General features: G+C 39.2%; 1 protein-coding gene across 1 annotated transcript in view; it reads right to left on the bottom strand.

Annotated features, from left to right (window-relative positions):
• Positions 1–766: 766 nt before the first annotated feature.
• The window catches only part of plppr5a (phospholipid phosphatase related 5a), a 98,433-nt gene continuing 84,052 nt past the window's right edge, over positions 767–15,147 (bottom strand). Inside the window, exons 5-6 of the mRNA XM_048602270.1 lie at positions 7,090–7,224; positions 767–820 (exon numbers count right to left, since the gene is read on the bottom strand). Coding sequence (XP_048458227.1) covers positions 767–820; positions 7,090–7,224 — 189 coding nt within the window. The remainder of the gene's footprint in view (positions 821–7,089; positions 7,225–15,147) is intronic.

Here is a 15,147-nt window from a genome sequence, read left to right as displayed (position 1 = left end):
AATGTTGCTTGTCCTGAGGATGGCATAAGAATTTTAGCACTTTTCCAGTTGCTAAGCCGGAAAGCCAGAGCACTGTTTCCCTTTATTTGACTCCATGCTTGTAGATAAGCAGAAACAGCTGGATGGTACTCTTTATAAAACAGGAAATAGAGTTTCTGAGGAAGATATATGGCCATGATAGAGAAGTATGTTAAATTGCTTCCCTTTCATTAGGTAAAATTCTTTTATGTTTCAGTGACACAGTTGATTACATTGACAAGAATGTGAAAAATCTCTGATGGAGTTTTTATTTTGTTGCTTTGTGTATATTCTGCTCACACAACTACATTAGTCCAAAAGCTATTAAGGTACATTGATTTTGTAAATGTGTCACATAGTTCATAGTTTTGAGCTTGATGGCAGCACTGAAAATTGATTGACCAGAAAATAGACAGAAAAGTCCACTTGATTGGCACTTTGTCCACCAGTCCACCACTGGCATACCATAGGTGCTATCTACAGGATGTACTTGCAACACAACTCACAAAGGTTTCTTTAACAGTGCTTCCTGAACTGTGACCTCCATGACTTCGAAGGACAATGGCAGTCAATGCATGGTAACACGATCATCTTCAAGTTACACACCATCCCGACATCAGAATTTATCATCATTCCTTCATTGTTGTTGGGTCACAGTCCTGGAACTTGATACCTAACAGCACTGCTGGAACACCATCATCATATGGACTGGAGCAATTCAAGAAGATCCACCATCACCTCCTCAGTATCAACTAGGGATGGGTAATAAATGCTGGTCTTGCGATGTCAATATCTTATATGACTATAAAAAGAAAGATCTGTTCGAAATAATTCCTACCTGAATCCTGACATCTATTTCATAGCTGTGTCACCCTTACTGTACTTGCCATTTATATACTTAGTGAATTAACTACGACACACATGAACATCATAAGACCAGAACCTCATCTCTGAAAGTTATTTATATTGTAAATAATGAGACCTTGCTTGCTGTGTTCTTACTGTCAGGCATAGTTGAAATTTGAGCAAGTGTAACATATGCTGTAGTCTACAAGCTAGTCTTCTTCAGTGGAGGGGTAGTGAGAATGGAGAATTTAAATTGAAACCCTTCATGGAAGTCTTCAACAAAAACTATTATAAAGCATTTCTACAAAATGTGCTGAATTATTATGTTCACTTGCACCTTTTGTATTTATCCTGTCCTTATTTTAATATTCTCTCTAATATGCCAAAAACCTTATTTCAAATAGCAATTCAATCTTAGTAGAGAAACTAAAATGATGATTAACAGAAGTTAGTTTCAAAAGTATTAAGTGACTCCCAAGTTGCTTTCTTTCCTTTGTCCTGGAATTGCCTACCCGTTGTGGGATGACCACAGCTAGAAACATTACAACAGATCAAGGCAGATTCAAATTCCATCATAGTAGTTGGCAGAATTTAAATTGTGAATATATCTGATATTAACAGTAATATCTCAGTAATGATGACCACTATCATCAATTGTTGTCAAACCTATTTGGTTCACTAATGATTGTTAGCAAATGAAATCTGCTATCCTTACCTAGTCTGGTCTACATGTAGTTTCAGGTCCACATTGATTTGGTTAACTCTTAACTACGTTTGGGTAGATGTTAACTCGATAGTCAGAATGACGTGCTTCCACACTGTATTCTATGGTTCTGGGATTCTTCGTCTACAATGGACAAGCAAAACCCATTCAGTTCAAGGCAATTAGGGATGGACAACGAATGTTGGCCTTAACAGCAGCGCTTCGCTTTTGTTTCCTCTGTAGTGACCTCCAAAGTCTGTGCATAGCAGTGACTTCCAGAACCAAAAGTTAATGTTGTGCACGTTGTTAACATGTTGACTACTGTGCACAGACCTTCAGAGCAGCTGCATGTGCGCAAAGCTTAGAGGGAATGTTGCTCACCCCAGCTAAGTACAAGGATGCTTACCCACATCCCATAAAAGATTAAAGGGAAAGAAAAGGCAACTAGGGTCAATAATGAATGGGATTTTGTCAGTGCGGCTTAGAACCCAAGTCAGATAAGAAACGTGACATGATATATTTGTTTTGGAAAGCTGACAATAGTATTCTCTTAAATTAATTTATTATGTAAACATGATTTTAGGCTATTCAGACATCACAATGCAATCCCAGTCATAATTTCCAACTGAAATCAACTTTTCCTTTGTCTTTATTTTCGTAGACCTCCATAACAGTACTCTCAATGTTTACTTAGGACTGGCTAATGCCACCCAATTATATAGAAGATAACATTTCAAAAAAGTCAAAGAACTGCAAATGTTGGAAATCTGAAACAAAAACAGAAGTTGCTGGAGAAACACAGCAGATCTGGCAGCATCTGTGGAAAGAAAGCAGAGTTAACATTTCGGGTCCAGTGACTGTTCTTCAGAATTGTTTTTTTAAAATGGAGGAGTAAACAATAGGTGGAGATGGAGCCCAGAGAGAGACCGCGAGCAAAGCATTTGGGCAAAGTAATAGGTAAAGGTCAGCATGGAAAAGTAAATTGCTGCTATTAGGGACCATTATTCGCTGACAATGGATTGGTTGTGGTAGCAGACCATTAGATAACCAGGTCTGATGTGTGGGGGTTCGGAGAAGGACACGGAATAAGGTGTTCAAGCTCTAAAATTGTTAAACTCGATATTGAGTCCTGAAGGTTGCTGAGTCCCCAAGCAGAAAATGAGATGATATTCTTCCAACTCACACAGAGCTTTGCTGGGGCATTGTAGCAAGCTGGAGACAGAGGTGTTGGCCAGGCTACATGGTGCTGTGTTGAAGTGACAGGCAACAGGAAACTCATGGTCATTTTTATGGATGAACATTGGCATTCTGTAAAGTGGCCACCCAGTCTGTGTTTCATCTCGTCCATGTAAAGGAGACCACATTGACAGCAGCGAATGTTGTAGACTAGATTGAGTGAAGTGCAGAGAAGTTGCTGCTTCACTGGAAGGTGGGTGTGGGACCTTGAACACTGAGGATGGAAGAAGTAAACAGGCAGGTCTTACACCTTCTGCGATTGTAGGGGAAGGTGCCATGGGGCTGTGGGAGGCTGTTGGGAATGGAGGAGTGGACCAGGGTGTTCCAGAGGAAACAGTTCCTGACGAACGCTGACAAGGAAGAAGGGTATTTTGTGTTTGATGGTGGCAACCCACTGGAAGTGGCAAATGATCCTCTGGATGTAGATTTTGGGGGACGGGGTGCTAAGAAAGGAGGACGGGTTGTGGGAGGGAAGAGAAGGTGTGAGAGCTGAAATGCGGGAGACGGGTCAGACCCAGCTGAGATTCCTGTCACCCACAGTGGTGTAGAATCCTTAGTTGAGGAAGAAGGTGGAAATTTCAGAGGCCCTCTTGTAGAAGTTGGCATTGTCAGTACAGATGTGACAGAGACGGTGGAACTGGGAGAATGGCATAGAGTCTTTACAGGAAGCAGGGTGTGAGGACATGTAGTAAAGGAAACTGTGGAAGTCGGTTGGTTTGTAGTGAGTATTGGTGGCCAGCTTATCCCCAGAAATGGAAACGGAGATATCGAGGAAGGGAAAGGAGGAGTCGGAGATGGACCAGATGAAGGTGAAGGCAGGATGGAAATTGAAAGCAAAAATTTCAGCTGAGAGAGGGAAGCAGTACTGAAAATGGAAGTGTTGTAGGGAGGTACACGAGTTGGACTGGAACAAGGAATGTTCCACATACCACATAAAGATACAACTGTAACTGGGGTCCATAAGGGTAACCATGGCCACACCTTTTAATCTGAAGTAAGTAAGAAGAGTTCAAGGAGAAGTTGTTCAAAGTGAGGATGAGCTCAGCCAGGCAGAGGAGAGTGGTGGTGGATGGGGATGGTCAGGCTTTTTTTTCCCAAGAAAAAGCAAAGAGCCGTGAAGCTATCCTGATGGGGGATGGATGTGTAAAGGGATTGCACATCCGTGGTAAAGAGAAGGTGGCTGGAGCCGCAAACTGAAAATTCTGAAACTGACATAAAGCGTCAGACAAATTGCAAATGTAAGTGAGAAGGTACCGGAAATGTGGAGAAAGAATGAGGTCGAAGTAGGAAGAGATGAATTCTGGGATGTAGGAGCAGGCAGAAACAATGAATTTGCCTGGGCAGTATTTTTTGTGCATTTTGGGAAAGTAGACTGGGCTGTGGGACTCTGAGCTCAGATGTAGGGCAGGATAGATCACCAGATGAAATGAGATTAGTGACCTTTGTGGACTCAATAGCCCAGTGTTTGACGGTGGGGTAATGATCCAAAAGTAAATAGAAGGTATCCAGGTTTAATACGGACAAATGTGAGGTGATGCATTTTGGAAGATCAAATTCAGGTGAGAATTATACAATAAATGGCAGAACCCTTAAGATCATTGACATACTGAGGGATCTGGGCGTACAGGTCCACAGATCCTTGAACATGGCAACATAGAAACATAGACAAATGGAAATGTATAGCACAGTACAGGCCCTTCAGCCCACGATGTTGTGCCGACCTATTATCCTACTCTAAGATTAAACTACCCTGCATACCTTACATTTTACTATCATCCATGTGCCCATTCAAGAGTCGCTTAAATGTCCCGAATGTATCTGACTCCACTACCACTGCTGGCAGCGCATTCAAAACGCCTACCACTCTCTGTGCAAAGAACCTACCTCTGACATCTTCCCTATACCTTCCTCCAGTAAGCTTAAATTATGGCCCCTCGTAATAGTCATTTCTGCCCTGGGAAAAAAGTCTCTGGCTATCCACTCTATGCCTCTCATCATCTTGTACACCTCTATCAAGTCACCTCTCATCTTTCTTCACTCCAATGAGAAAAGCCCTAGCTCCCTCAACCTTTCCTCATAAGACCCTCCAGTCCAAGCAGCATCCTGGTAAATCTCCTCTGCACCCTCTCTAAAGCTTCCACATCCTTCCTATAATGAGGTGACCAGAACCGAACACAATATTCCAAGTGTGGTCTAACCAGGGTTTTATAGAGCTGAAGCATAACCTCGTGGCTCTTAAACTCAATTTCCCTGCCAATGAAAGCCAAAACACTATACACCTTCTTTATAATCCTATAAACTTGGATGGCAATTATGAGGGATCTATGGACATGGACCCCAAGATCCCTCTGTTCCTCCACACTACCAAGAATCTTGCCATTAACCCTGTATTCTGCATTCAAATTTGACCTTTCTAAATGAATCACTGCACACTTTTCCAGGTTGAATTCCTTCTGCCACTTCTTTGCCCAGCTCTGCATCCTGCCAATGTACCGCTGCAACCTCCAACAGCCCTCCACATTATCCACAACTCCACCAACCTTTGTGTCATTGGCAAACTTACTAACCCACCCTTCCACTTCCTCATCCAAGTCATTTATACAGATCACAAAGAGCAGAGATCCCAGAACAGATCCCTGTGGAACACCACTGGTCACCGAGCTCCAGGCTGAATACTTTCCATCTACTACCAACCCCTGTCTTTTATTGGACAGACAATTGGACAGGCAACACAGATGGACAATGTGGTCAAGAAGGCATACAGCATGCTTGCCCTCGGGGTATCAAAAATAAAAGTTGACAAGCTGTATGAAACTTTACTTTGGCCACATTTGGAATATTGCGTGCAGTTCTGGTTGCCACACTACCAGAAGGACGTGGATATTTTGGAGACAGTGCAGAAAAGATTTACCAGGACGTTGCCTGGTCTGGAGGGTTTTAGTTATGAGGAGAGGTTGGATAAACTTGGATTGTTTTCACTGGAAAGATGGAGGCTGAGGGGCAACCTTATAGAGGTCTACAAAATTATGTGAGGAATAGATAGGGTGGATAGTCAGATGCTTTTTCCCAGGGTAGAAAGGTCAACTACAAGAGGGGGCAGGTTCAAAGTGAGAGTGAGAAAGTTTAGGGGAGAAGTGCGGGCAAAATGTTTCACACATAGGGTAGTGGGTGCCTGGAATGCACTGCCAGTGGTGGAAGCAGGCATGTTAGCAATGTTTAAGGCATACCTTGATAGACGCATGAATGGGAGATTAACAGAGGGTTAGAAACTGTGTATGGGCAGTAAGTAGCAGGTCTAAATAAAGATTAGGAGTCAGTGTAGGCTCAGTGTGCCGAAGGGCCCGTTCCTGTGTTGTATGTATTATATTGAGAGCTGGCACTCAGGCTCACAATGTAGACGTTAGTACATCTGACAACAACAGAATCACAAGTCGACAGGCTTGATGACAAACCTAGGATTTGATTCGAGAGCAATTCCAACAAAGTTCTTGAAATGTTAACTCTGCTTTCTCTCCACAGATGCTACCAGACCTACTGAGTTTCTCCAGAAATTTCTGTTTTTGTGTTAGCAGATTACAACAGTATTTTAGAATAGCAAACATGGACTGCAGAGAAATATATTTTAGTGGAAGCTTTTCAAACCCTGTTGGAAAGCTAATCTCTATCTGAAAGGCTGTTCCTTTATTTTAGCTATTCACAGGATGAGGGTGACGCTGGCTAGGCCAGCATTTATTGCCCATCCCTAATTGCCCAGATGACAGTTTAAGAAAACCCGTCTAGTTCACTAATGCCCTTCAGGAAAGGAAACTGCCATCCTTACCTGGTCTGGCCTATGTGTGACTCCAAACCCTGCATATTCAAGTATTTATGAAGTTCCATTGCGCTTAATACTAATTTTGGTTTCTGTTAGTACTGTGTTAATGGAAAGTCGGTCCCAGAGCCTGGATCTGGTACGCCCACAGTTCTTTCTGAATATAGTAGAATGTTACCTTTTGCTAGAATGGCTACTGAAAGTGGAGATGTCATTCCATCTGAGGAAAATGGATTCAGGAGCTATTGCTGAGTATTACTGAGGGAATTGAGGTGGAGAGCACATCCAAATTTTTCAATAATAAGACTGCTGACCCCCAAGACTAAAGTATCAATCTGATCCTGAAATGGTAAAGACCTACCTGTACTTGGGAAAATTAGAAAGCTTATTTACAAAAAGACCATTTAAAGAAAAATTGTTATCTTTTAAATGTACATTTTAATTTATTTGGAAAAAGAATATTCTAATAACATACCTGTACAGCACTTAATTTTCCTAATGGACTTTCCACATGTGGTAGAGTGATCAAAGGGATCTCGATCACGTTGTCAGGCTGTAGTTTTTCATTTACTGTATTTCTTCCCTTAAAGTTATGTACCACACATGCAACCTTCCACATGTAAAATAAAACAAAAAGAAATGTAACAGTACAAATTGCAGCATTTGGATTAAGAGATTAAATCCATTAATTGTTCCTTATAAATACATCAACGGTTCAAGTTGAAGAAGGTTGCCACTAATTTTACTTTAGCTGTGAAAGATTGTTTCTAACTGCCAATTATGAAAACTATCTTGGCCTACCTGTTCAAATAATAATAGCAATGACACTGTCAATGTTCACCATCATTATTCCTTTGAAATTGATAACTATTTGTGGAGATGGCACATGCGCAGTTAAGCATATAATTACAAAAGTTATTGCAAATGATTCTTTGCTTCTTCAAAAGGTGCACTGTTGAAATCCCATCATACTACAATCAGTTAAAAGTTGCTGAACTGTTGAGCTTTAAGCTGTTAAATTCTCCTCCCCAGAAAAGGTTTATACCTGACAATGAGTTGCAACTGAATATTTATTAATGTACTAACTCATAACTATCACAAAGCATACTCTCTGGCCTTGTAACATAAATGCTGTATTTGTGCAAAGCGTTTTTTTAAAATTTCTGTTAACAATTCCAAAATTTCCAATAATTTCAAAAGTTTATTGTGATATTTCAGTTTCTAATATATATGTTCCAATTATTTATATCACTGTCTATGAAAAATTCTAAAAATTGAATAATAACCAAAGCGTTTTACTTGCTGGTTTGGTGCCGTGAGAATATTCCAAAGTATCCAGCTGTTTGCCTTGCTTAGTGATATCACTGTTGCTGGATGTCTAGAGATTTCCTTGACTTGGCACCAAATTCAAATTAACATTGGGAAATTCCACAGAGATTTTTGCAGATTGATGGTGAGATATTGAAAGAAAATGTTTATGTAGCTGTGTAGTTTTAAACTTAACAATGGTTTCAGAAGTTATAATGAACTTATAAATGCCAGTTTAGAAGTTGGTCCGCCTTGTATTAGTTTTGAGGCAGAATACCAGATCAAAACAGATCTATTTTCAAAGCTATATCCCATAGCCCAACTACACCTGCTACCATTTAGGACATTTAAAGAAAATGTTTGCCTTCCTACAGAACTGAGAAAAATAGGAGCATTCCTCCCAGTGCCACCACATTCCTAAGAGCTATGTACACCCATGGTTATGTCCCTCCCCATTCTTCTTCAATATAGGAATAAGGAGACCTAGATGTGAAAATGCAATTTATCCATTAATTACGTACTTTTTTTAAATTCTATGCGCATAATGGAAACATAGAGGTTACTGCACCAGATTTTTCTGTGTATACAAACTTGTATTTATACACAAATTTATACACTAATAGCTATTGAATCAATAACATTGTTTAGGTGTTTAAGAAGTAAATTTCATGGCAAGTTGAATATATGGCTTAAACAGCTATAAATTGAGAAAAGAAATATTCTCTGATTGTTATTTTGACTATTGATTAATTTCAAATTCATTTAGAAGCATTGATTTTAAGCTTTTAATTTCAATTAATTGATGAGACTGTAACAAATTTGTATCAATAGAACATTGGCTGAATGAAATATAAAATTGAGAGAATGCTCGATTCAAACTTTTCTTTCTGGGCTATGTCAAATAATTATAGATTTAGCTGATTTAATTCATTCATGTACTCTTCTTAAAACTTAACAGTCAGGCTTATGTTTATGATATGGTTGGGTTCATGCTCAAACACAACTCATTAGTTTTAGGATCACTGATTTTCACACTAATAGCCTTTTGTGTTTACTATTGAGCTGTAGGCTACTTGAAGTTATGTAGTGATCAGCTTCGATGATTATGTAGATGGGCCTCTAAGGTAAGCTGTGATATTATTGTGACCTCAGTACTCATGTGTTAGTGTTTCATTAAGATGTTTGATCCTCTTCAGGTTGAAGTCCCTATTTCATAGCCTTACCATTACACTGAGTATGTCAATAAACATAGATTAATACTTATGAAGAAGATTGACCTTATGTTACATCAATACTCAAAGATCCCACATGAGACCACGATGAAACATTACAAAAATGGAAAATGGAGGACATACTCAGTAAATCTGGAAGCATCTGCTGATTTTATGATTCTGTTTCAGATTTTCAACTTCCAGAGTATTTTGATCTTGTGCTAGCTTATTTAATAACTTATTTTTATAATCAGTTTTTAATTAATTTGTATAATATTGGGTTTTGCATTCAACCTTCAGTTTCATGGTTTAAATTTAAATGCATTCACTGCAAAACTATCATTCAAAGAGTTGGGAAGGCGGGGGTGGTAGTTCCAGGATTTTGACCCAACGACAGTGAATGAATATCAACATAGGGCCAAAGAATAAACTTCTTTTCTTTTACTTGTTTGACCTCCTAGAATCATAAAAATTATAATACAAAAAGAAGGCTTGCTAGTGTAAAGTCTCAACCTAAATTATGTAATTTAATTTCCATGTATCCTATTATGCTTTTCCTTTTCTTTAAAATGCCTATTCAATTCTTTCTTAATTATTTGACCATTTCCCTCAATTGTCAAATGCAGTATTTTCCATTTATGTGCCTTTATGATCAACGATATACGAGAAGCTCTTCTAAACTGCCTTTTTGTTTTCATGAGGTTAAGTTTTTAACCCTTGCTACTGGTTCACCAATTGGCGAATGTTTCACAGTTTAAGCTCTTAAACCATTTTCTCATTAATAATGTCAAAAATGGCCATGGTAGACTCAGCTTTGCCAATCCTCCAAAGTCTTCCTAACTCACACCTGAGGACCTGTACCAAAAATAGGAGAGTTGTTCCAAAGACAAATAAAGCAACAGCCTGATAAAGGCATACACACCGAAACAATGTCCTAGACACCAGCATCAGCATCCCTGAGGCAAGTAATTCACCTCCCAACTCCCCAAAACCTATCCTCTATCCATGCAGTACAAATCAAGAGTGTAATGGGATACTCTCCACTTGCCTGGATAAGTAAAGTTCCAACATTTAAAAAAGTTCAATCCCATTCAGTACAGAGCAGTCCACTTGATTGGCACTGCATTCATCACCTTCAATATTCATTTCCTCCATTACTAATGCACAGTGGCTTCAGTATAAAGCATTTACAAGATGCATCACAGCAATTCACCAAGGTTCGTTCAACAGCGTATTCCAAGTTTGTGACTTCTATTGCACAGAAAGACAAAGAGGAACTACCACCTGCATTTTCCCACCAAACACACACACATCTTAACCTTAATATTATTCCTCATTCTAAATTATATTAGCACTTTTTTCACTGCCACTGGGTCAAAATTCTGGAACTCCATTCCCAATAGTGGGTGTACTGACACCACATGGACTTACCACTTTCTCAAGGGCAATTAGCAATTAGTAATGGCTTATAAATGTTGACCCAGACTGTGATGCCCACTTTCCACGAATGAACATTTGAAGATCCTCCTACATTTATTTGTTCAAATGAGAAAATCACCATTATTATCAATCTCACGACTCTCACACCAATGTGTAAATGATTGATATAACTGGAAAACAAAAGAGGCTCAATATGGATTCTTGCCAATTCAAAAAAATCTATTTATCTGTACTGAAATCCACACTACATGTTTAATACAGTTCTACTTTTTTGTGTCATTCACATTTTTAATGCAATGTTCTTCAGAATATTTATTTCTGGCAATTAGCTTTTAAATTCTCCTCTGATTTAACTTTAGACTAACATTCTACCCCCCACCTTTTCTGTAAACTCACAAAACCAAATTCCAGGGGTTTGATTTGGCTCACACAAGACATGGTCAAGGCTTTGCTCCAAAAGCAGAGTTGGTTTCTTCTAAATGACAAAGGCCATTCTTTTGATATTTGTGATGGTTACTAGATTTGAATGTTTTAATAGGTGCATGATTGTATTTAGGCAACAGGTTCAAATTGGACTTGTATTTTTAATGGTAATCCCAGTTAATTCCTATAGGCACACTGAGAACATAATCAGTCCACATGGAAACGGTGATAATCTTAAAATTAATTGATGTCAGATAATTATACATATGCAAAATGATTGCAGAAGCTTCAATATACCTGGTGGTTTGCACACATATGTTCCACATTAGGTATACTGAAAAAAGGGCATAGAAACAAGGATAGATCATACAGACCTATGAGCCTGCTTGAGCATTCAGTTTGATCATTGGTGTAATCATGCCAGCCCCTGAACAATATAGGCAATGGCCAGTCAGTTGGGAACATATGAAAAGATAAAAAAACGACACTCTTGATGCCAAGAAAATTAAATGCCAAATTTCCCATCCGAGGTTTAACAGTGAAACAAAAATCTCGCTAGAGAATGGCAAGAAGCATGTTCTTATGCATCTACATACCATTCCTGCCTAATCTCACGTCATACATCTGCACCTTCCTATTCTGCCACATGGCAGAAAGAAACAACAATTCCTCAGATGAAAGTCAGAGTGGGTACCTGGTGATTTCAGCTCACCATTTCTATCTTCAACATCCAGCACTAATGTCTTAGCACATATTCTGTGGGCAATGACTGTCTGCACCCAATGTCCATGGGGTTTGGTATAGGGCATGCACAACCTCACCATATCATTGTGGCACATCTCTGAATCACTTCTAATACAGTTCACCAATTTAATATCACACCTTGGAGCTCACTGTCACCTTTCATTGTCATGCTGTTGCAAGGCTCCTTCGCAGGCAAGGATGCAACAGACGACCATCTCATGCATTGGAGCAAGGTGTATCTCAGGGCTGTTAGCTTGCTTTCTTACCATCTTTCATGTTGCACCCTACTTGAATGTGCACAGTAATATTGCCCTGCCTTGCCTTTTGTGTTTTTTTTAACCACCTCATATAGAACTTAAATGTTCACAGTAGTCCAATCTTGCCTTTTAGTGCAGACCTACATAGCAACCAAATGATCATATCTCAAAGTCTAAGTGAAGTGATTCTCAGTCAAATCCAGGAGGACTGTTGTTAGTCAGAGGATACTGGCATAGTAAGTCAAGGGCATCATTCAATCTCAATTGAGGAGGTTGGACACTCTCACTTGGGCCATTCAGGGTTGAAGTTCTGCATTATTACAGACCATGGTCAGTCCTGCTGATGCAATGCAATCCAATTATTCAATTCACTTGGTCACTGGTCCCAGCACAGTTCCAGTAAACCCCATCCCATCGCACTGGAACAGCTTCTTCAAATCCAGTAGAGGTGACAGTGCCACATGAACTGAAACCTATTCCTCCTCTGCCAAACTTTGTGCCATGCATTTATCTCCTTGACTTTTTTTTATTCTTTGCTAGTTTTCCTGTGGCATGGGTAGTAATGCTGAGATTATTACTTTGGATGTTTTGCTGTCTAATTTAGTTCCTAACTGTTCAAATTCTTTCAGCAGAGCCTCCTTTCTCATCCTGTCTTTGTCATTGGTACCAACATGGATGACCAGAACTGGATTCTACTCCAAGTTCCTCTCCAACTCTGCGGACAATTAACCTCGGCGAGAGTCAAGCAGTCCTTTGGGAGTCACTCTTACTGCTTCAGAGAACAGCATTTATCACCCTAATTATACTGTTCCCTACTTCTGCTATGTTCTTGACCAGTTCCAAGGTGCCAGGATCAGTTCATTCATCCTCCCTGCAATTCCCACTCTTGTCCACACAGCTTGAAAGAAGTGATCCATTAAAAGGGTGCACATGTTGCTGTATAACACTATACTATGTCACTCTCACTCCTGCATCATGTACCAACAGCTTAGACAGCAACCATGCTACATGTACTTCAACCAGATATAGGCTTCTGATAATTCAGTGAATAATGAAGAAATACAATAAGGAAATTGCAGTAAACAAAATTCAAATTTCCAATGAATTCATTTAATTTATTAGTATTTAGCAAAATAAATTATAATCAATGAAAGATTTTTCAAATAAAATACTTAAGAAATGTATTATGTCAGGCAGGATTCAAAGCAATGCCCCTAGGATTGTTGAATATTTGGGCTTTGAGGCGTGGGTGGATATGTAGCATTTAAAGAAATTTATTTATTCTGTTCATTTTCACAGTCTGGTTTATTGTGGATTTTGGCAAGTTAATCTTTGAGAGACATGTAAATAAGCCAAGTTATCACATGATAACTTTGGTTAGGCCACACTTAGAGTGCTGTGTTCAACACTTTCGTTAGGCCACACTTAGAGCATTGTGTTCAATTCTTGTCGCCACATTGCATGAAGGATATGGAGGCTCTTAAGTGGGTGAAGAAGATGTTTACCAGGATGCCGCTTGGAGTGGAGGGTGTGCACTATAAGGAGAGGCTAAAAAAATCTCGGTTTGTTTTTGCTGGAGCAGTGGAGGCTGAGGGGATACTTGACAGAACTCTATAAAATGACGTGATACATAGATTGTGTTGTTGGTCAGAATCCTTTTCCCTGTGTTGAAACGTCTAATACTAGGGGGGTGTGCATTTAAGGTGAGAGAGGAAAAGTTCAAATGAACTGTGAGAGACAAGTTTTTTTATGCAGAGAGTGGCAGGAATCTGGAACACGCTGCTGAGGTGGTGAGGGAGGCAGAATAGATAGGGGCATTTAAGAGACTTTTACATTAACATGAATGTGCAAGGAAGGAGGGACATGGACCAACGGCAAGCAGAAGGGATTAGTTTAATTTGTCATCATGTTGAGCATAACATCATGAGCAGAAGGGTCCGCTCCTGTGCTGTACTTTTCTGGTGTTCTATGGTGTTGTCACATGATCATACATTCTCTGCACTGCAGCATTTAAGGCTTAGGCTGTGTCTGGAGATTACTCTAAATTGTACATAGCACATTAGTTATAACTTAAACAGAATCCTTGTACCTTATCTTTATTACATTTAGATAACACAAGGATATTAGTACATGGTATGCAGTTTGAACATTCTTTTTCTTTTAAAAACAGTATAAGAAAGAAACCAGTCTTACAAGCAGGAAGGCAAATGGGAACAGCAGCAAGCAAAATACAACAACAATTGAGAAATTCCCATAGGACAGAACATAGAAGAAAATAAGATTTCTTCACAATCTATGACTTGGCCAGGTTCCTTCACGCAGTGAACTGAATCAAACTTGCCCTGTCTAAGGTCTATTTCAAATGTGAATGGCCCTTGGTAGTCAGCTCCATGATGAACTAAGAGAAAGTATTCCTAAATTCAACTAATGAAGAGAAAAGTGTATTCAGGAACAATGCAGAGCCAACAGAATGAACCCTAAAAGAAACATCAAGCCAAAACAAGATAAGGAGATAACATTAAATACTGTGCTAAAAGTACAGAAGGAACACACAAGTTAAATATAAAGTAACAGACAAACAAACAGCAAGGAGATGGATATTACATCCCTCAACATGAACAGGAATGCCACAGATTTCCTAACTGAGTTCACGTTTTTTAAAATACAAGATACAGCAATGCTTCATAGATCAAGCAATTGCAGAACTGATTAAACAAACTGTGAAGATACAAAGAGTAATTCTTAAATAAAACAAGGATTGCACAGAGTTAATACCTTGGCCTCAGCTGAAGAGGACTAGAAATATCCCACAAATTAATGGAAAATACTAGAAGACCAGTAGCATGTAAGAGTCAACTTTGATTTCATCATTTAGAATTGATAACCTACAGGCAAAAGCCACAGGAAGCAATAGATCTTCTGGTCAATAAATGCTGTAATAAGGGTAACGAATGTTACTTTTCAGTAGTTAGGATAATGGAGTTGGTGATTGCTTTATCAGCTAGTGAAGTATTCTGAAAAGACCTCTTGGGAAAATAGAAAGATCAGAGCATTCATTCACTGGTTGCAGAGTTGGAAACTATGACTACAACACCTATGGACTTTAGGTGCAGCAAACTGCATAGATACAATAGTCAGGACACAAAAAAG

This window comes from Rhincodon typus, chromosome 10, assembly GCF_021869965.1.
Source record: "Rhincodon typus isolate 14 chromosome 10, sRhiTyp1.1, whole genome shotgun sequence".
Lineage (NCBI taxonomy): Eukaryota > Metazoa > Chordata > Chondrichthyes > Orectolobiformes > Rhincodontidae > Rhincodon > Rhincodon typus.
The sequence above is the reverse complement of the archived record's forward strand: the minus strand, read 5'-3'. Positions and strand labels throughout refer to the sequence as shown.